At 49.0% G+C, this 23356-nt stretch overlaps 2 protein-coding genes across 2 annotated transcripts; both read left to right on the top strand.

Moving 5' to 3' along the window:
* The first annotated feature begins 15792 nt into the window (after positions 1 to 15792).
* On the top strand, positions 15793 to 17451 carry LOC116310247 (H-2 class I histocompatibility antigen, Q10 alpha chain-like). The gene is made up of 2 exons (XM_039621609.1): positions 15793 to 15863; positions 16377 to 17451. The coding sequence occupies exons 1-2, from the start codon at positions 15793 to 15795 to the stop codon at positions 17449 to 17451; spliced, it is 1146 nt and encodes a 381-aa protein (XP_039477543.1).
* A 3822-nt stretch (positions 17452 to 21273) lies between these two features.
* LOC116310181 (piggyBac transposable element-derived protein 4-like) lies at positions 21274 to 22948 on the top strand. The gene is made up of 2 exons (XM_031726917.2): positions 21274 to 21703; positions 21861 to 22948. The coding sequence occupies exons 1-2, from the start codon at positions 21274 to 21276 to the stop codon at positions 22946 to 22948; spliced, it is 1518 nt and encodes a 505-aa protein (XP_031582777.2).
* The last annotated feature ends 408 nt before the right edge of the window (positions 22949 to 23356 follow it).

Genomic DNA, 23356 nt, shown 5'->3' on the forward strand with positions numbered 1-23356 from the left:
GTTTCTCTATCTTTTGTGTTTTTGATAGACATTATTTTACTCAGTTAAAAATGTAGTACATTGTATACTCCTAGAAATGTTTGTCAGTTTATTGTTTTTTTTTTGATAACCATTATTGTACTCACAAAATAAAAATGAAGTACACTGTATACTCAAGAGATGTTTCTCTTTTTGTGTTTTGTGATAATACACTTACAAAATAAAAATTTAGTTAGTACCGTTCAATGTGAAGTCTTTATTGTCAGATCAAGTCAAAAAACAAAAAAAATCAGATGATAAATCTCAAAAGAATCAAACTAAATACTACTCACTTGACTAGTTTGAGTTTTTACAGAATGGGTCTCAGTATAACAAAAAATAAATCTCCATTCAAACAAAAGCTTTAAAAACCTATAAACTGAGTTTGAGTTTAATAGTGTGTTGCTAAGCCTAAAACTTAACTGACAAACTTGAAATATATCCGTCCCATTTCTCTTTTATTGTTTTTCTCTGTGCTGTAAATCTTCTGTCTAAGAAAAAAAAACTAAGGCTAGCTAGTTCTGAGAATGAGACACCAAAGCTTTTTCTGAATAAATAAAGATTCATTTATGGGGAAAGCTGTTAAGGCTGACAGACATTGGTCCGTGAGCATCTGTGAGATTAGATAGATAGATGATTGATAGATAGATAGATAGAGGGAGAAAGAAAGGCCAGTGTTTGTTTAGCTTTGGAGCTGTGGGTATGTGTCCTTTACACTTCGATTAGGCTCTTGATGTGTTCAGTGGTTCTCTATTAGCACTTGTATGAAGTTATAAGAAAATATCATATAAGTTATTATGAGAAACTAGTGTGAAAAGATCAAAGGGTCCACTAACTTACTTTAATGGTTATGAATTAAACTTTATAAATGAGACACAACTGTAATAAAAAAACAGGCTGAGAATAACGGGTATATTTTATATGGCTTTATTAAGAAAAACTTTGCATATTTTGCTGGCAACTTTATAAATGACACACATATACACTTACATATTTTTTTTATGACACTTTGTTCACATAACGGTTGATAATGAAGAAGGATGAAGGTGTGACAGTCACATGTCACGAATACAAGCGGATAACGTCATTGGTACCATAACACTTACGGCAAACAGGGTTAGGACACCCGCATGTTCCATGGCTGCAAGGCATGATGTACTTTCTCTTCTCCTTGCAGCGGGTGCATACGGTGTTCGACACAGTTCTCATATCCACAGATCTGTAAGAGTTCCATCTCTTTCTGCATATAGAACACTTTGAGGAACAAATTCTCCTGCTCATAGCAATGCATCCTTCGCACATAATGTGCCCACAGTCAAATACACACAGAGAATTTGACTCGAAACACACCGGGCAACTAATAACCACCTGATCCTCCTCACTGGTCGCCTGGGATTGATCGATGTCAAGCCCAACCGCGGGATCCTCCCCACTGGTTGTCGCGGATTGCTCGCTGTCAAGCCCAACCGCGGGATCGTCCTCAATGGTTGTCGCTGATTGCTCGGTGTCAAGCCCATCCTCAGTTTCCGAGTCGGATTCCGTTGTAATAATCTCAACGTCGGAATCTGTCACAATGAACGTGACCCTACTAGAGGGCGTAGGCCGCTCGCTTACAATCAGGGATCTGGACGATTGAGGTTGAGTGGAGGCGGCAGTGCCACCAGCGTTACTGGATGTTGTAGGCCGCTCGCTTGCAATTACGGAACTGGACGATTGCGGTTGAGCGGAAGCACCGGGGGCGGCCTGTGTAGATGTTTTCGACGGCCTGGAGATCCCCATGTCACTCAAGGTTTGGTCGTCCCCGTGAGGCCGTCCGGCTACCTTCCATGTCAACTCTGCGCACGGAACGTCTGGATTGTGTACGGGCACGTACTGGTTGTATTTTTTGACAGCACTTCCAAACGACAATCGGTGTCCGGAGTCATCTGTGAAATTCAAGGTGGTGATAAAATATGCGGAGTGAGGCCTGCCAAGTGTATAATGCACAAGATCACTGAGCGAATATTCGGACGTCAAGTATTTCACCGCAGGAGCGGGCAACCAGGATTGGAACAATGCTGTGAATTTCTCCGCGTAGTCCAACAACTTGCCCTCAGGTATTAGCACATGCATTATGGTCAACATCTTCCGGTTATCGTTTCCCGCGGTGATCCACCTGTTGACGCAGTACCGGACGAGGTATCTAGCATGAGGAGGCGCTCGTTTAGCATCAACCGCGGTCACATGGCGTACAAATCCAGCAACTACATGCTCGTGTGCCATTGCGGAGTAATGCTTGCCTTGTTATGTGTTTAAGCTGAGGGTGTTCCGTTGGAACAAACAGCCTCTCTCGGAAAAAGTACTTTTCAGGAAAAGCAGCCGAAATGAGCCAGGGTTTCTTTTATACTGGGAGTCTAGCAAGGCATACCTCGGTCGGGAAACGTTATACCTCGGTCGGGAACGGTAATACATCGGTCGGGGTAACATTATACCTCGGTCGGAAACTGCAATGCATGTAATACATCGGTCGGGAAACTTTAATACGTCGGTCGGGAAACTGCAATGCATGTAATACATCGGTCGGGGTAACAATATACCTCGGTCGGGGTAACATTATACCTCGGTCGGGAAACTGCAATACATGTAATACCTCGGTCGGGGTAACAATATACCTCGGTCGGGAAACTGCAATACATGTAATACCTCGGTCGGGGTAACAATATACCTCGGTCGGGAAACTGCAATACATGTAATACCTCGGTCGGGGTAACAATATACCTCGGTCGGGAAACTGCAATGCATGTAATACGTCGGTCGGGGTAACAATATACCTCGGTCGGGAAACTGCAATGCATGTAATACATTGGTTGAAACAATATACCTCGGTCGGGAAACTGCAATACGTCGGTCGGGGTAACAATATACCTCGGTCGGTAACTGCAATACGTCGGTTGGGAGGGTTGGGTTTAGAGTATAAAGGCAGGTTGAGCAAAGCCATAGCATATGCACTTGTCTTTCTCGAACAAGACAGACCTTCAACTTACAGCTCTCAAGATGATTCTACCACTGATCCTAGCTACATGGATTGCAGTCGCAGAGAGCTCCAGTGAACATTCTCTCATGTTCACATATACCTACATGAACAAACCACCGGCGGACAAGCCTGCGTTCTACGCAGAGAGGCAACTGAACGGCCGCACTTTTGCGTCCTACAGCAGCTGGACCAACACCTCTCGCCCGGAGGCTGAATGGGTGAAAGACCATCCAACCATGTGGACCAGAAACAACTCCAGAGGCAACAAACAGAGCTGGTTCAAAATCAACACTGAGATCATGATTGCCAGAATGAATCTGTCTGCCTCTGAGAACCATGTGCTGGAGTGGATCCACGGTTGCAGAGCCACAACGGGCATCCGAGGCCGGCTGGTGTTTACACGCGGAGAGGACCGCATGTTCTTCAACGGAAAGCCTCTGCTCGCCCTGGACTATGATACCTTGAAGTTCAGAGGGTTGGACGGCGCCGGCTTTGGGGACGCTATAGCTGCCAAGTGGAATGAATTTTTCACAGCAGCAGATTTTGACTTTTACCCTACAGAGTGCATGGACAATCTGAGAAATCTGGAAGCAGTTGAAGCAGCCTTTTTTGGACTGTGACACATATAAATGACTCTTCACAATGTTTGTATTGTTACAAACATTACAGCCATAAGAATGTGTATAAAAATTGTTATGTCAAATAATTGTTTATAACAATCATAAAGAATGTGTATACATATATCACTTGTTATCTCAAATAAATATGTTTTTATGTACCTCAAAACACTCAGTCTTGTCTTGTTATTTCTGTTAATAACAACCATGTAACATCAGCCAAAAAATAGTCAGTCAAACATAGTGGAAAAGTGAGTTTAATATCATATTGAATTTTTGTTAAACAAAATACTATGGTTTAGCACAAATACTGTAATTTGAAAGAAATGCTATCATTTGGCAGATATCATTTGACAGAAATGCTATTTTTCAGCAGAAATGCTAATGGGTTTAGCATATATCATAGCCCCACACACTGACATTCAGAAAGTTTGTTTTCAGCAGAAATACTCAGCATATAATAGCCACACACTGACATTCAGAGAGACAGTTTGTTTTCAGCAGAAATACTCAGCATATAATAGCCACACACTGACATTCAGAGAGACAGTTTGTTTTCAGCAGAAATGCTAATGGGGTTAGCATATATCATAGCCCCACACACTGACATTCAGAGAGGCAGTTTGTTTCTACACAGCCCAGTAGGTAATTTACCCAAACCCTCCATGAGAATATCAAAGTGCAACTAAGAAAGAAGTAATTTCAACAAACCATTCTTCAGAACAGAAACGGTGTGCTGTTGTTAAGATATATAGAATCATTGCATATAGAGTGCAAAGTATGAAATGTAGAAAGAATAAAATGTAAGAGATAGAAAGAATAGTGCAAAGTATGAGATGCAGAAAGAATCATAGAGTGCAAAGTATGAAATGTAGAAAGAATCATTGTATATAGAGTGCACAGTGCAGAAAGAATCATAGAGTGCAAAGTATGAAATGTAAGAGATAGATAGAATCATTGCATATAGAGTGCAAAGTATGAAATGTAGAAAGAATCATAGATTGCAAAGTATGAAATGTGAGATAGATAGAATCATTGCATATAGAGTGCAAAGTATGAAATGTAGAAAGAATCATAGATTGCAAAGTATGAAATGTAGAAAGAATCATAGATTGCAAAGTTTGAAATGTAAGAGACAGAAAGAATATTGCAAAGTTTGAAATGTAAGAGACAGAAAGAATCATTGCATATAGAGTGCAAAGTATGAAATGTAGAAAGAATCATTGTATATAGAGTGCAAAGTATGAAAGCAGAAAGAATGAAATGTAAGAGATGTAAAGAATAGTGCAAAGTTTGAAATGTAATGTGTAGTCTGTTTTTTCGGAAGATATTGTGATGTTTTTCTCTAATGTCATGTACATAATGTCACAAACAAAAAAAGTTTGGCGTATATAGGTTATTGTTTATTACATATTTTACACAATTTCACAAAGTATCTTTCCAGAGCAAACATGGCAACTGGAAAGCAATTGGCATGCAAGTGTGAAGTACAAGGTCAGGAGAATCAATAGTCAACTTCAACAGTTGCATATGCGTAGGCCTTGGCCTCGGCCTCCTGGTAACATTTTCCACAGCGTACTTTGTCAAAATAGGAACTGTGAAACATACAGTCCTGACAGACAAGGTGGTCGCAAGGCAGTTTGTTCAGTGGCTTGGTGTCGTAGCATAACGGACAACACTCAGCGTCGGCGGACCGGGGCTCCTCTCTGCAATTGTTCACAGGGATTGCCAGCAACAGATCTCTGTTAGTCACATCATCCACAGAGGGACAGCCAACCCGGTCATGCTGGCCGTATCCGAGCGGACGCCACACCCATTCGTTTCGCACGGCGGCGTCACTGAAGGGGTATCCGAGCCTACGCCGCGCAGGTGCGGTTGGGACGCACATGTTGTACATGATGGCTCTGTCAGTGAATTTAGGTGCAGGCTTCTCGTCCTCCGAGAAGGTCTGGATGAAGTACAGATGTGTATTTGGGACAGCTTTGGCGCTCAGCATGTCTCGGAGAGAGTCTGTCCGCTCTAAGGTCTGAGGGTACGGAGAGCAAGGCAAAGAGGCCCCCTTGAACAGGTCGAGTGTCATGCACATGTAGGTTCCAGCAGCATTCTTGGGGACCATCATGTGCATAACCACCAAATTCTGCGGAGTGGGATACTTCTTGGCCCATCTGTTCACAAAGAACCGCTTGAGGAGATCGACCTCAGGAGGATCCAGTTTGTCCCATGGCTCTGTGTTCCGCAAAAGTCCAGCGACCATGTGAACGTATTGTAGAGACATTGTTTCTTCAGAGTGTAGTAGAAAGGCTGCTTCTGCTTCTGCTGCTGCTGCTATCGGCGAACACACCGAGAATGTGGGGATGTTCGCTCAACTGCGCTCTTAAATAGAAGTATACCTCGGTCGGGAAACATTAATACCTTGGTCGGGAAACTAAAATACCTCGGTCGGGGTAAGTAATACCTCGATCGGGAAACTAAAATACCTCGGTCGGGAAACTAAAATACCTCGGTCGGGAAACTAAAATACCTCGGTCGGGAAACTAAAATACCTCGGTCGGGAAACTAAAATACCTCGGTCGGCGTAAGTAATACGACGGTCGGGAAACTAAAATACCTCGGTCGGGAAACTAAAATACCTCGGTCGGGGTAAGTAATACGACGGTCGGGGTACTAACCTGAATACTGAACCCATCAACACCATCACACTGAGTGTTGTTCCTTCAGGTGAGTGAGTGTGTGTGTGATCAGAGGTGAAGCTGCTTCCTGGTTGTTGATGTTTGTTTGTAAAGATGTTGTTGATGAGACTTTGTAGAAAGCAGCTGGTCTGAGTGATGTGATCAGAGTGCAGTAGATAATGTCTGACAGCAGTTTGAAGAGGAAACGGATTCTGTTCTTCACTCATCACCTACCTGACAGCTGACACCTCACACCTGTTTCTCACCCGCAGGTCAGACAGGAGGAGATACAGAGGATGTTGGACTGAAAGTTGGTCTTCCAGTTGCTGTTTTCCTTGTTGTTGGCGGTGCCATTGTTGGTTGTTGGATCTTCAGAAAATATAAACAACAGACTCAGGACTCACATCCTCCTCCGCTGAACCACAGATCGACCTCTAGAGACACTTGTGTTGTTGTACAATTGAAGCAATAAAAAGAGTTTTTATTTTTCTAAATCACGAATGTTATTGTGCATTTCTTATGTATGACATACTGAACATAAGTCGCACATGGAGAGTGTGTGAGAAAAAAAAGAAAATAGAAACAAAGTTCCGTCGTCAACCTTTTTATTTTTGTTGAAGTATAATTGTCACATTTCATCACGTCAAACAAACGTTTAGTGGTGTTGAAGTACGAAATGTCAATCGATGACAATCACAGTGTTGATTCTATACTCTTCCGGACCAGTGTGTTTACCGAGATACACCCATCCGGGTCCGGCGCAATGAGCGCGGTCCAACGTACCCGCTACCAGCACCGAAACACCGTCCCGGGATACCGTGAAATCCCCGGGTTGCGCTAGAAGATGATTCTCCTTTATAGTTTTTACATCAGCGGGAGGCTGAAACCATTCCTCGGCATTATCCTTTTTGACAGAATACCACAGTTTCTGCTGCTTGAAGCCAGGGGGACTAGGGCGTATGTAGTAGTCCACAAACAAGGAGCCTTCCACTTCGATGTATCCCAGATCTCCGTTCTCAAGTTTGGGTTCCGTGCAACCGGGTCTCCTTACAGCAGGTTCTTCGATCGGCGCTCCGCTGGTCGGTTGTATGAAATTGGAGCTGACTACACATGTGCCATGATGATGAAGATCAGCATCTTCTCCTACGGTGTACACAACGCAGGACTGGTGGGTCACATCTAAGTACACTCGAAGCGTACCCCGGTCGCTCTTTTTGATATCCTCAAAGTCTGCAGATACCACAGCCTTGCCTCTAGTTGTGAAGTGGTACATGTCTCCCAGGCGCACGGCTCCGTCCGCGGTGGACACCACAATGTCGGTAGGCAATGCGACGGGATCGCGGTCTACCGCGCAGGGGTACAACTCAGATTTCGTGTGATTGGGATGTATGGTCACGTTGATGTCGCCCGTTACGCGTATATCCTCGTATGCCACACGCTCGACCGCGGCCCGAGCTCGGGTGAATTCCTTAGCGATGCAGACATCACCCTTGTACTTCTTTCTGGGCGCTTGCAGGTTAGCCATGTTGCAACACGGAACAGGGCACACGGTCCGATTCAACAAGGGGATGTCCGCCTCAGCAGGATGCCTTTACATAAATGTGGCGCAGTAGATGCGTGTATCGGGAGAGTATAATACATTGGTCGGGAGAGTATAGTACATTGGTCGGGAGAGTATAATACATTGGTCGGGAGAGTATAGTACATTGGTCGGGAGAGTGATACGGCAGGCGGGCATTTGTGGTGTGTCAGTCCGTATCGCAGAAAGACAACCCGCGCTGACACTTGTTTAGTCATTTATATGGAACTGTTGTAAAACAAAAAAAATATTGCGAGGCAGATCGATAGCATCGTGACACTTTGTGTGTAGCGCCCAACGCCGTTCGCACCCTCGGTCACCGCGAGAACCGGTTTCCCTGTGGCATTCGCTTTCTTTGTGGCGTTCGCACACGGCGTCGGAATCCTGTCGACTACTCTTAAGAACAACCTGATCTGAAACGACATTTGCGGTACCTCACAATCGTAAGGACCGGTGTCCAGGAATTTCAGTTGCCTTATCACTATTGAAAAGTTCCCCTTCTTGTATTCATCTGGGAAACTAACCACTCGGTTAGTGAAGAAGGGGTCTATCTTGTCAGTCTTTCCGTTGATCACATCCAACACGACCTTGTCATCTTTATCTCTCCAGAAAATATTGAGCGATTCAGATGCCGCGGGCTCAAGAGACACACAAGGCAACAAAATCCAGTCGTCCTTGTAGCCAACATATGTCTTGGGGGTGGAGGTTGCGCCCACACTTGTCACCGTGTTGATCGCCGCAAAAAGCGCAAGTGTCCAGAGGAAGAGCATTGTGAAAAAAAAACACAGCGGCCCAAAAGCTATAGTTGTGCTACGCGAGCAACACTGCACTAAAGTGAACCGTCTGTAGTTGGTGTATTATATAAGTAGGCGCGAGTCCCGCGGACCAGTCGGTCGGGGTGAGAATCCAGAAAAATAGCGTTGCCTCACAGCATCAACAACCAGACAAAGAGACAGCGATGAACATGGCAGTCTCGACGGCGTATCAACTTGAACGGGAATTTCGAGGCTTCGAATCCGAAGCGAAGATGTTCTTGCCAATGTCATTCTGCGGACCCGTCAGAACGACGTTTGAGCTGAGATCCGACGAACAAGGGCTTTCCAGCGACGAGATTTTTCGGAAACGATTAGGAGAGCACTTGCACACCATCAATTCGCCACAGGCGCCACACGTTCAAATCGTACAAGGAGAACCCGTGATCGTAACGCACAGGAACGACAGACCGTGGTTGGACCGCCCGTCAGAAGAACAGATACTTGCGGATTGCACCATAATGACGCCCGTGCCTCAGACCTACGACACCTACAAATGCAACGATTGCGGCGTGATCCTTAGCGGATACAAGGTCGGCGACGTGGATGTGGAGGCTCACATTTGGAAAGGGTCCGCTCGGTGTAGGTACATCAAGGCTAAATTCAGAGGCCGCGAAAACCTCCTGCTCGCCTTGCACGGGCGAGTGCGATTCAACAAAGGTTGTGTGGCATTACCACAGTATCTTCTGTGTGCCAACGAGGGCTACGTCACCGTCGCCGGACGCAAACTTTGTGTAATATGTTGTGCCACCAAAGGCAATCCGCACGATTACATGTGCGATGCCGTTACACAGCGGATGATCCGGCAGTGCAAAACCTTAGGTCTGTATGCGCCTAGGACGGACGGTCCCGTGTTCCGGGACACGCAACTCGGCGAATTCAAACCCACGCGGGACTCCGCGGTCTGGATACACAGCGAGTTTAAAGCAGACCCCGCCAACATGCATTACGTCCCGGGCACCACGGACAGTCATCACTGTCCCGCGTGCGGCGTAACCATCAAGGACTTTGTGGAAAACGACACTCTGTTAGGCGAACACATCTATCACGTGTACAACAAGGGAGAGGTGTGCCCTTACATCGAGGAGAGATTCCAAGGGAAACGGGACAACCTACAACTCATTCTGGGCTACGAGCGATACAGGAGAGGCATGTTTGCGTTCCCCGATGCTGTCGCCAACAATCGCTACGGGTTCGTGGAAATCAACGGACGTCACCGTTGTGTTGTTTGCGCAGCCTCTGGAGAGTACGGGGCATACTACACCGCTAACCAACACCATAGAATCATGTGCAACGACATCAAGGAGTGTATATTGATGAAGTTGCGTTTTCTCAGATGAACACGTGTTAAACATATATCGCCGCAGAAAGAACAACCAAAGCATTCAGCCGAGTGCGGTGGAATCACATTTATGTGAAACACATCAGAGTCTTTCAACATAACAGTTTGTTTAAACTGAAAGTGTGTATAATGCTGATAATATTGTGTGTATGGACACCATGGTGCGCTGTATCCATTGTTGCAATAAAAGCACCTTGTAGAAAAAAAATATTCTGTGTACGTGTATTTGCTGACATTCTGGTAACACATAACCACTACACCCCAGCATGTGAGTGTACGGGGAAGCAATAACACATAAGACAACTGTATAGTGGTAATGTAGTTTTATTTGGTTTCAAAATCATACAAACAGCAAGAAACAAAGCTGATACACGTGCGTGACAGAAAAGTTATTCCGCGGGCAACGTGTCTTCTTTCAAGGCTGTAACCCTCTGCTGCTTAGTTTGCTCATCCTGTGGTGCGGAGCGTAGCTTTTCATCAGATCCTTCTCCTGAAGGCACAATAACCTCACACAGCAGCGCTGAGACGGTGAACACAGCAAGAGAAGTTGCAGCTATTAAGAGCAGAGGAGAAGCTGCAAGAACTTTGAAAGGATGTTTTCTCATTGATGATACAATGTCGAGGTCGAGGTTGATTGTGGGACCCAAGCCTTTGTGATTAGTAGGTCCTGCGGTGGTGTCTTCCGAGGCGTTGTTCTTTTCTTTCACGGAGTGAGGGCCATCTCTGTGCATAGGCGCAATCATACCATCACCACCGACCAATATAGCATCGGCGCGCCTACGCCTCTCCTGGTCTTCACATCCAAGGGCAGATTCGCTACGCGCGCTTTCATGGTCCGTTGCGCGCTTTTCAGCGTTTGTGCTCTGTCGACAGGCGGTGTCTACCATGGTATTGTTTGCACGCAAGGCATGCTCCGGATTGGAGTTGCTATCACTCGGTTGCGGTCCAGTGCGCGCGCCTTCATCGGTGTCGTTGCGGTGTGCAACAGGCAAGGCCTCGGTTGTCATTTTTGCATAGGAAGACCGTTGTCTCCAATACGATTGCAGTGTGGCATACATGTAAGGATGCCGGTTTTATGAGATGATCACAACGGGTTCTTTCTTTAGGAAAAAAAGGTCCAATTGCAAACGGCTGCTAAAGCATGTGAAGATTAGTAAGCGTATATGATATGCTTTTATGCAACTCTCTTGGTACTGTTATAATGTCACACATCAACTTCTGGAACCGGGTTACGTCTCCCGACCGGCGTATGTTTTTCCTTCCCTCTCTATCCGAGTACCCCAACAAAAACAATAAGTCACACACACACACACACACACACACAGAACTCAGAATTGTACCATGTAATTCAAATTTATTGCAGCTCACAAGATAATATAATACACGCAGTGGAAAGAAAAGCACAAGGCATCTAACATAACAACATGATAACATAATTCACGGGTACCATAGCCTAGCGGTCGAGCTCTGGCGCTCCTTCTCGCAATTGTCGTCGGTGGCACACCACAGAAGACAGTCGCCTCCGTGTCTATCTGTGCGATACACTTGTCCCATGCGAGGCATAGCGGCCATCCTGTTGTCGATCAGTTGACCGAAATCACCGTGTTCCTCCTCGGTTGAGACAGACATCAGTTTATGTCTGAACATGTCATAATCGCGTTCTCCGTACAACCTTTGCCCGTAAGGCGTATTGCGAATTAATGTACGGCCAAAGTGTTCCTTGTACGCCAACCATAGATTCCTCGAGAGGTCCTCCGTGTCCTTCTCGGTCTTCCCCTCGGCGTTTAACATCAGGGTCACGGCCCACCCCGCTGCGGCCGATCTAGACACGTACACGTACCAACCGGCCCATCCTACCACAAAATCTTCCAGCTTACAATTGAGCCAAAAGTCCACCATTATAAGTCCGTCTGCGCACATTTCGCTCATGTCCTCCAGGTTCATCAGAGTTGTGTAACAGGGCATCTTGTCGTCCCAACAGGGCGTCTTGTCGTCCCATTCTTCAGGGGATCTGATCCTGCTCGCCATATCGCTCAATGTCATGTGTATTTCCATGATATCCTCAGCCCAAGCCTCGCACAGGAACCACGCGTGCAGGAGCTCGCTGTCCGGCAGCTGAGTCTTCGGGTGCGCCAAACGTATGCTGTGCACTTGCGGCATGCCTGTGTTGTGTACCACCAACAACGATCCTTGGGTTTCAAATGTGATAGCACAAGCATGTGCGCCTTCGTTTTATAAAGACAATTTGGCAACTTTTAACGGCCGTGGGCGTCACGGCTAGAAAGCTAGACGGTTGATATCCCGGGGGTAACATTGTATTGAAAAATAATTTTTATTGTTTTTAAGGCATACAATCAGCAAGGAAAGAAAGCGTATAGAAGTACATGGTAAAGTTATTCTGCGGGCAACGCGTAGCTTTCATTTCAAGGGATTTTACTTGCTGCTTGTTCGATCGCCCTGCGGTCCAGAGGGTTTCTTTCCATCAGATTGCTCATCCTGTGGTGCGGAGGTTTTCGTGTCTTCTCCTGGACACACAATAACGTCGCATAACGCCGCGGTGACGGCAAACAATGCAAGAGAAGTTGCTGCTATTATCATCAGAGGAGAAGCGACAAGAACTCTGAAAGGATGTTTCTTCATCGATGCTAGAAGCCCGTCAAGGTTGATCACGGTGCCACCCCCTCTGTCACTATTACCTCGAGCGGGGGGTTTTTCAGAGGCATTTGTGCCGTCCGGGCAATTAGGCTCGATGGTCACATCGTGTTCTTTACCACGTTTGCGTATAGGCGTAATTCTGTAATTACCCCTGATCATCACGGTGGCGTCCGGGCACCAAGTACTGTCACCGCCAGATGAGGTACTGGAAATGCCGTCGTCCCCCCCTGCGGCCCCAACGGTTTCTATCTCAGGCTTGTGGTTAGGCCTAAAAACAAAATCGCCTCCGATGAGTATGGCGACATCTGGGATCCAGGGACTGGTGTTTGCTGCATCATCTGCCAATGCGGCACCCTCGGTGTCCGAAGAGGTGTCGTCTTCCGGCACGGTATCCGCGTTGCCTGTCGTGTTGATGTCCACAGTCAATGCGCCCATTGAACCGTGCTCGCCAGTGTTCAGTTGCGGTCCAGCAGGCGCATCCTCATCTCCAGTAATGTCACTGTGGTGTGCAGCATGTGGTATTTTCATGGCCATTTTCTCGCAAAAAACGAACCTCTCAAATAGGAATGTAGTATCGATACAGGTCTGTGTGATATGGTCTACAAAAAGAGTGTTAACTGCGATTTGCTGCTAAAGCATGCAAAGATTAGGGAGACTTTATGCTACCGCCTTCTGTCTTAGTGCTATTGTAATGTCACACGTGAACTTTGTACCCTGGTTACACCTCCAACCGGCGTACAATTCTTCCCGACCGGCGTATAGTGTATAGTTTTGTTCCCGACCGGTGTATAGTGTATATTTTGTTCCCGACCGGTGTACAATTCTTCCCGACCGGTGTATAGTGTACATTTTGTTCCCGACCGGTGTATAGTGTATATTTTGTTCCCGACCGGTGTACAATTCTTCCCGACCGGTGTATAGTGTACATTTTGTTCCCGACCGGTGTATGTAACGTGGCCCTCGCTACCCGAATGCCCCTTTTATGGTCCTTAGTTCATGTATTTTACCCCAGCAAGAAGTCACACACGGAACCCAAAAACAAATTTACCGTGTAAGTCAAATTTATTGTAGCTCACATGATAATATAATACACACAGTATAAAAAAAAGCACAACACATCTAATATAAAAAATGAAAACCATAATTCTCATGATAATATAATACACACAGTGCAAAGAAAGCGCAACGCATCTAACATAACATGAAAACCCATAATTTGTCATGATAATATAATACACACAGTGCAAAGAAAGCTCAACGCATCAAAAGACATAACACAGAAAAACATAATTCAAGGGTACCATAGCCTATCGGTGGAGCTCTTGCGCTTCTGCTCGCAATTGTCGCCCGTGGTACACCACAGAAGACAGTCTCCTCCGTGTCTGTCTGTGCGATACACTTGTCCCATGCGAGGCATAGCGGCCATCCTGTTGTCGACCAGTCGTCCGAAGTCACCCCGTTCCTTCTCGGCCGAGACAAACAGCAGCTTGTCTCTGAGTTGTACAAAATCATGGGCCTTGTACAGGGTTTGCCCGCGAGGCGTGTAGCTGCTGATTTTGGAGTCAAAGTAGTCCGTGTACATCGCCCAGAGTTTCCACGAGACGTCCTTTGCGTCATCTTCCGTCTTCTTCCCCTGGCCGTCCAACATCAGGGTCAAGGTCCACCCCTCCGCGGCCGACCGAGACACGTACGCGTACCAGATAGGCCATCCGAATGTAAAGTCTTCGAGTGTACGATCGATCCAAAGGTCAACCATGTTAAACCCGTCCAAGCACATGTCGGTCATGTCCTCCAGGTCGATCAGAGTCATGTAACAGGACGTGTCCTCGTCCCATTCTTCGGGGCATTTGATCCTGCTCGCCATATCCCCCAATGTCATGTGTGTGCTCATGATGTCCTCAGCCCAAGGCTTGCACACGAACCAAGCGTGCCGGAGCTCGCTGTCCCGCGGCAGCTGAGTCTTGGGGTGCGCCAAACGTATGCTGTACACTTGAGACATGCCTGCGTGTTTGTCTAGCACCAGCGTCGATCCTTTAGGCTGCAAAGGCAATGTGACAAGTGTGCGCTAGGTTTCAAAGTCAGTGTGACAAGCGTGCGCGCCTTCGTTTTTATGAGACCCTCGGTCGGTCGGGCGGTCGGTCGGTCGGAAACACTCGAAAGTACACAGCGTGGACATTTGTATTGACAAGGAGGTTTTATTATGCAAAGACCAAACATTTTCATACACATGTTAAGAGCTGGCAGACACACATTATACAATGTGGCCAAGCGATACTTTTGATGTGACACAACACAAGAATGCAATCAAGCTAAAGCGGGTTTACACTTTCCAGTAGCAAACGTCAGATATCTCTTAATAAGCCTAAGAGCTGTCATGTTGATGGGACCATCCATTTTGACAGATCTCAGTCTCTTCGATCTGGGGGTCCAATACACCACGAATCTGCACGCTCCTGTCCATGTTGAGGCGAAAACTTCTTCCGCGTGTTCTCTCAGCCTTTTCACATTGTATTGCACCGAGTCGTCCTTCATGGACAGACATCTGTTATTCAGGTTGTGCAATTTCCTTTTCGCCCTGAAGACGTCCAGGCTGGGGTGCGGCGTGGCATAGGATTTGACTTTAACTCGAATCGGACGAGGCTTCCGCTTTAACAGCGTAGCCTTCTTCCACCATGCACCTGATGACTCTCTCAATCGCGTGCCACAGTATTGGGTCCAGCGTTTCATCTTCACATTCTTCTCCGGGCTCTTCTTGACCGTAGATGGCATGGAGTTTGTTGTTTAGCCAGTGGAGCTCGAATGTGAAGGTAGAGTACAGTTTGGTGTGCAGATCAGAGTTTCTGTTCCTGTACACAAACTTGACCTTGTCGATGATGCCTTGAAAATTTCTCAGAGTGAATTCTTCGTAAGACTTCCAAAACACGGGTCTGGGTATCTCGTAGAATTTAGGGTCGTAGATTTTGGGTTTGTCTAGGTAATAGGAAAAGTTGACAGTGAGAGCCTTCATAGTATGACAGTGTCAGATTGGTCTTTTCTCAAGGTGTCCTTTAGTTGTGTCTTAGCACACAGGTTCTAGTATAGTCGGACATGCGGACATTCCCTTCTTCTCAATCTCCGGATCTTGTTCCCGACCGAGGTATATTTGTTTCCCGACCGAGGTATTACAGTTCCCGACCGAGGTATTACGGTTCCCGACCGGTGTATTTCCCGACCGAGGTATGTTGTTTCCCCGACCGAGGTATATTTGTTTCCCGACCGAGGTATTACAGTTCCCGACCGAGGTATTACGGTTCCCGACCGGTGTATTTCCCGACCGAGGTATATTTGTTTCCCGACCGAGGTATATTTGTTTCCCGACCGAGGTATTACAGTTCCCGACCGAGGTATTACGGTTCCCGACCGGTGTATTTCCCGACCGGCGTAATAGCATGTAGCATGCAGGCAAGCTAGCCTCAACGGGCTTGTTATGCCCTGACAATAGTAGAGTGAACTTTGTTGTGATCACCCGGAAACCGGTGTCAGCTTTTGTTATACACAAGGGTATCCAGATTCACTCGCACGCCCTCACCCCCGCACAAGGTAGTGCTCACAATGATGGCGCACCGTGTGTTTTTCTTTTTCTTCTTCTTCTTCTTCTTCTTCTTCTTCTTCTTCTTCTTCTTTGTCAGTAGAATACTGGCAGCGAGCTCTGAGAGACATTCCCTGATCTACATTTACACGATGCTGTCCGCAGACCTAGACGTTCCGGGTATTCACAAGTTTACAGCAAGCGGTCTACTGGACGGTAAACAATTTGACCGTTTTGACAGCGAAACCCCCAAGAAAATTCCCACGACAACATGGGCTAGACGACACTTAAACGCCGCGTACTGGGAGAAGGGCACGAAAAGTCGACTCGGCAAGCAGCAATGGTTCGAGCTCAACCTACCCATCGCAATGGAAGCGATGGGACACGGGGAGTCCGACGGGAATGTGCATGTTCTACAGTGGACACACGGATGTTATGGGGAAAAGAACCCCTCCGAGGATGATCTGCGGTATGTCCGCGGGGTGGATAAGTACGCTTACGACGGTGAAGATTTCATGTATTTCGATCATGTCACGCTGCAGTGGATAGCTGCGGTCGAAGCGACGAAACCCGCCGCGACCAAATGGAACGATGTGACCGTGTTAATGGAGTACACCAAAGGCTATCTGGGCAACGAGTGCGTCGACTGGTTGACTATGTATGTCAGGGCACGGGTGGATACGGTGAACATCCCTGATGTGTACTTGTTTACACGGGAGACAAGCGGACCTACTCTGACATTGACTTGCATGGCATCTGGTTTCAACTTCAACACGGCTGTTATGAAGCTGATGAAAAACGGCCGAGTTCTCGACGCGGACGACGGTCTGCAAGTGTCCGACACGCTCCCAAACAACGACTACACCTATCAAAAACGGATCGCTGTGGACATCTTACCATCTGACACCGGGAACTTCACCTGCGAAGTGTCTGAGGAACAAACTACATATCTCCTTGTCAAACACTGGCGGCAAACCGGGGATCGTAGCGCACCTGGCCTAGGGAATTCCGGTTTGCTCTACGCCTTAATCTCAGCAATGGTGTGTTTGTGTACTGTAGCTTTGTGTGTGACGGTGTGTATCGTACGAAAACGGAGGAGTAGACAAGTTGTAAACCAAACCGAGATTGTTGCCTACAACAGCACGGGCTACAAGGGACATTCGGAGTGTGACACATAGTGCCTCGTATACGCGTGTGTCCCAATAAAAATGATTTGTCACTACAAGTTCTACTGTGGTGTTTGCCTGTATGTGTGACAGCGAGTGCGTTACACCGTAACCGCTGATTGGATGGGAGCGCATTGATAACACGGTCAAAGTGTACAAGATATACGCTACAATGACAGCACGCCATTCCATGGATAGTGAACATAATGTTAGCTGTGTACAATGCAAGCAATAAAAACGAACCGACACTGTGTATGTCCATCCGTCATTTATTGTCATTTCACAGTCAAAATACACAATAATAGCAACGTATACCGGGGCACGGTTTACATGGTGTGTTCTGTTGAAAACGTTGACACATTTCAAACACTCCCCATCATTCCACCGTAACCTCTCGCGGCGGACAGTGTGTCTTGTTTCTTCTGTGTATGACACATCCAATAGCAACTATGACGAGACCAACGATCAGACCCAAGCTCAATCCAATTGTCAGTCTAACATGTGTGGTCTGCTTGCCTCCCGTGTGATCTGTAGGGACAGGTGTAGTATACCCAGTCTCGTTGCCACTGCCTTTAGGGACAACTATCAGCCTGAACACGGCAATAGTTTCCACAGCTCGCTTTGTACGATGTCTTGGTGTGGTCAGAACAGAACAGCTGTATATTCCAGCATCACCAAATGACACATTCCGAAAAATCAAAGACAGGTCTCCTTCACGTATTCCTGCGTCTTGTAAAACCACTCGGTCTTCGAAGGATGGGTGTTGGGTGTGTGGTATACACCAGTCATCACGACACAGAAGAACATAGTCATCATCCATCAAATCAGTTCTCCTCCACATCACACCCGCAATTGCGGTCATCGGGTATGGACATCGACATGGTAGAATCACAACCCCTTGTCCGCTCCCAGCAGTGACAACAGCGGGATTGGCCGTCGCGTTGATCAGTTGACAGCGCGCAACTAAAATCACAACGGTTAGCAGTCCGACGGTTCGTACGTCTGTGCCACTGCCAGAGTCGGATGTGTCCTTTCTGTTTCCTGCGGAGAGTAGATATACACAGACACTGTCAGATCCATCGCACTACATACACACCCTCGTTACAATGCCAGGTACTCATCCACTGACCATACGCCATCCCAGCGGTGCGGTCCCCCTTCCCGACTCTAAGATCGACAAACCCTCTAGACTGTACAGCTGCAGACTAGACAGAATTGTGAAATTGTGCTGTCGAGCTCAACGATGACAAATATGACCGCGCACGACAAGCCCAACCTGCACACGTTACACCCGTCCGGAGTGCGTCTCCCAGCCTGCGGGGTGTTTTTATGCGACAAAGAACATAGATGTTATGGCGGTCGGGGAGATTTGTACGGCGGTCGGGGAGATTGCTACGGCGGTCGGGGAGACTGCTACGGCGGTCGGGGAGATTGCTACGGCGGTCGGGGAGATTGCTACGGCGGTCGGGGAGACGCGTACGGGGAGACGCGTACGGGGAGCGCTACATTCTTTCTGTTCACCCGAAGGCACAGCGAGCGCGGCGGCTGACTGTTGGTTTATGTTGTTGTTTCTTGTCAAAGAGACACAATGGTCGCGGCGTTAGCGCGATCAACCTTATGGTGGCTCGCCGCGGTGTTGTCGGCGGCCTCCGTGGAACCGTTCTCCCTACAAGGGCACTCGGACATAACGCTGGCGGGATCTGACATGACGATCAGGTGTAGGATGGACATGAGCGTGAGCCAAGACCTGACTCAAATAAGTTGGCAGCGGCGCACAGGGATGTTCCCTCGGAACGACAACTTCCTGACAGTGCTGCCGCGAGAAGGCCCGCTGTACGTGGGAGGTGAACACGGCGAGCCGTATTTGGCCGAGGAGCGCGACCGAGTCAAATTCATCGGGGAGTTCCGCCAGGGCAACGCGGACCTGCTGATACGCAACGCTCGACCCGAGGATTCGGGCACGTACACGTGCCTCTTCACGCTGTTCCCAGCAGGCAACCAGAAGGTGGAGATCCAGGCCCGGGTGTGGAGGAAACCGAGGGTCACCGCGTCGGTCATCCCCGCCGCGGTTGCCGACTGCGGATGTTCTGGAAAAAGTCCGTTGGCGGTGTGCATCGCGGAGGGAGGCGACCCCGAGCCTAGGGTGAAATGGGTACATGTAAACGGCACGGTCGTGGAGAAAAAAGACCGGGATTTCACCGTAATATCAAAGAGCAGAAAAGCTAATGTCACGCTCGAGGGCACGGTAGAGGACATAGTGGAAAGCGTCCTACTTGGAATACCCCGCGTGAAGTGGAACGGTGAGAAGGTGTCGTGCGTGGTCGAGAGTCCGGACGACGGCGTTCTGTACGCCGAGACGGCGGAGGTGCGGCTCAACGTGACCTACGCGCCCGAGGCTCCTGTGGTCACGCTCAACGTGGAGACCGGAGAGCTCGAGTGCCGCGCGGACGCTAATCCTCGTGCGAACGTGTCGTGGGAGAGGCCGGACAAGATAACGTGGGAATGTGTGGCGGAGAACGATCACGGAACCAGAAGATCGAGGGTCTACCGTGTAGAGTCGACCCCGACCCGCGTCACCGCGTTGATGTACGGTGCGTTGTGCTTGGCCATGGGGACCACGGCGTATATTGTGTTTATGTGGTGTCGTGGTCGCAAGCGGGGTCCGCATGTGACCCAATGGAATTGAAATGCGTGTTTTTGTCTGGATGTAATTGAAATAAAATTAAATGAAATTGTGCGTTTGTCTGTGTTTATCCAAGTATAATACGTTCAGTTATCTGTGTGTTTGTTTTTTTTACTTGCTAGAACGATGGTGATGATGATGATGATGATGATGATGAAGAAAATAAAAAGAACATTGAAACAGGATCGCATGTCATGGTGTTTTGTTTTTAAATTGTCATACAAATAAGTGAATTCCTTAACAAAAACAAAGGCAGTGACACAAGCAACTGGAGTAGAAAAAAAGCGGCGAGTGATAAGAGAACGGATCCTAGATACTAAGCCCGCTACGTTTTGGTTTTCTTTCCCAACCGCATCCCATAACACCGCGAATCATGATGAGTTTGTCATACGCTTGGGTTATCGAGTACTACTAGCGCGTGGTTGGGTCGAAAGGCTCACGCAAAAAAAACCTAGGCTATGTCGCGCACCAGACCTTGGCATCAACATAGTAAGAATAAAAACGAGATCCGGGAAGTAGCAGTCGAGAGCGAACAATCGTCGGTAACTACCACGGTACCCTCGTGGTCGCGTCCGGGTCTGCCTCCTCCTTTATTGAGACCGGCCACGTTTCGCTATCGGGGGTCATTCGACGGGGAGCGAGAAGAGAGCGAGCGTAAGGCTCACCGGGCGTTATTGGAAAAAGAAGAAGAAGAAGAAGAAGAAGAAGAAGAAGAAGAAGAAGAAGAAGAACATGAAGAAAATAGCCAATCGCGAGGTAGGCACGAGGAAGGCTCGCAGAGCGAAGATTTCATACATCTCCTGTCGCACGACGGGCAGGCTTGCTGTCCGAAAGACCGACCGAATGAAACGCAAGGAGGAAAAGCGCGGCGGTCACGGAGCGAGGATTATTTCTTTGAGTCGGACGATGAGCAAGATTATCGCAGTGGCTCTGTCTGCCATCGCGCTGATTGTGGCCTGGGCGGGGATAGCGATCCTGGCGTGCTAGTGCGCGGACCCGGCATGTTCGAGCAGCACGTGGACCACGACTATAACGAAGAAGAAGAAGAAGAAGAAGAAGAAGAAGAAGAAGAAGAAGACTACGTCCTCGAGGAAGGAGGCCCCAGCGAAGAAGCGGCCGCCGCGGCCGTGCTAGACGAGGTGTCGACGTTCATGGCCTTCTTCCCTCCCGAGATCGAGGACACAGTGATCGCCATGACCAACCTAGAGGCGTCCAGGCGCAGGCTTGCTATAGATGGATGGAAAACAATGGACCGTGCGGAATTCAGAGCCTACCTCGGGCTGCTGATACTTGCCGGTGTGTACAGGTCGCGAGGCGAGGCGTGCGAAAGCCTGTGGGACTCAGAGAGCGGAAGGTCCGTGTTCAGAGCCGTTATGCCGCTCAAGACCTTCCGGGCTTACTCAAGCGCCCTGCGGTTCGACGACCGAGAGACCAGAGAGCCCAGGCGCGTCGACGACCGCGGTCGATACGATAAGCTGGCCCCGATCAGAGCGGTGTGGGACGAGTGGTGTGCGCGCTTGCCTGTCATGTATCGCCCGGGACCCGAGGTCACCGTGGACGAGAGACTGGTGCCGTTTAGAGGTTTGTGTCGAGTCCTCGATGTGTATAATTTCTTATGTAATTTGTAGTTGGTTGGTTGGTTGTTTCCCCGGCTGCCTGATTTTACGGAAAAAGAAAACATCTGACACATTATGAACACACTGTCTTGGTTTTTTCTTGTGGTATCATCACCCCACAGGAAGGTGTCCCTTCAGGCAGTACATGCCCAGCAAACCGGCCAGGTACGGGATCAAGATATGGGTCTTGTGTGACTCCCGGTCCAGCTACGCGTGGAAAATGCAGCTGTACGCGGGCAAGGCCGACAAGCTCGGTCCTCCCGAAAAGAACCTGGCCGCGCGAGTGGTCATGGATCTCACCGAGGGACTGGCACCCGGACACAACGTCACCTGCGACAACTTCTTCACCTCGCGCGAGCTCGCCGCGAGGCTTTTCCGCGAAAGGGGCCACACGTTACTGGGCACCCTCCGAGCCAACAGGCCCGAGATCCCCAGAGAGCTGCGCTGCGTCAAGGGCAGACCCGTGGGCTCCGCCGAGATCGCGGTGCTCCGCGGCGACCCGGACGGACGCTCGCCGCACGCGGTCGTCATGTCCTACGTGGCGAAGAAGAACAAGAACGTGCTGCTCCTCACCACCTCTCCCCGCTACCTCGCGCCCTCCGGGTCGCTGTTGGAGCCGAGCTGCGACCCCGACGGAGGAGCCCCCGCGAAACCCTTAATGGTGCTGCATTACAATCGCACCAAGGGAGGCGTCGACAACCTAGACAAGGTCGTGGGGACCTACAGCTGCAGGAGAAAGACACTTAGGTGGCCCGTGGCCCTTTTCCACAACATGGTGGACGTGGCGGCCTACAACGCGTTTGTCGTCTGGAGGGAGACCCGCCCGGACTGGATGTCGGGCAAACTCAACAAACGTAGGCTGTTCCTCGAGCGTCTGGGCAAAGCGCTGGTTCTACCCACGCTTGAGGCCAGGCGGCGACGAGGAACTCGAGGACCACAAAGAGAAGAACAGGGAGAAGACGCCGCCGTTTCCGAGTCCCGCAGCAGCGACGAGCCACAGGGAACCCCTGTCAAGAGGCAGAGGTGCCGCGTCTGTCCCAGGAGCAAGGACGTCAAGACTAAGATCGTTTGCTTCGCCTGCCGCGTGCATGTGTGCTCAAGGTGCGCGCTCACCTACTGCCCCACCTGCGCCGCGGCCCACCGTCCGGTTCAACCAGGATACCCGGACGACAACCAGCACGAGCGCCCGGGGCCGCGGGGGTCGGATTAACCCCCTCTTCCTACTCGTTTCTCCTTCTCTTCTTCTTCTTCTTCTTCTTCTTCTTCTATCTTCCTTCAAATGACTTGACAGAAATAAAGCTACCTTAGCCGAGGTCATGCGGACCCCGACGACATCACCAGCCGTCACGAGCGCGTTTCCCGGTCGGCTGGGTGTTTTGTGTGAAAAAGAGCGCGGATTTTACGGCACGGGTGGCGAGGGAGGCCCGTCGGAGGCCGCTGTTAACCCTTGTGCACCCGCGAGTACCCCGCGAGTACCCCGGGCTGGGGTCTCGGCGTACCCCCCCTCTCTCCGAGCTGGGCTGGGGTCTCGGCGTACCCCACCCCCTCTCTCTCCGAGGTGGGCTGGGGTCTCGGCGTACCCCCCCTCCGAGCTGGGCTGGGGTCTCGGCACCCCACC

This window comes from Oreochromis aureus, linkage group 13, assembly GCF_013358895.1.
Source record: "Oreochromis aureus strain Israel breed Guangdong linkage group 13, ZZ_aureus, whole genome shotgun sequence".
NCBI lineage: Eukaryota > Metazoa > Chordata > Actinopteri > Cichliformes > Cichlidae > Oreochromis > Oreochromis aureus.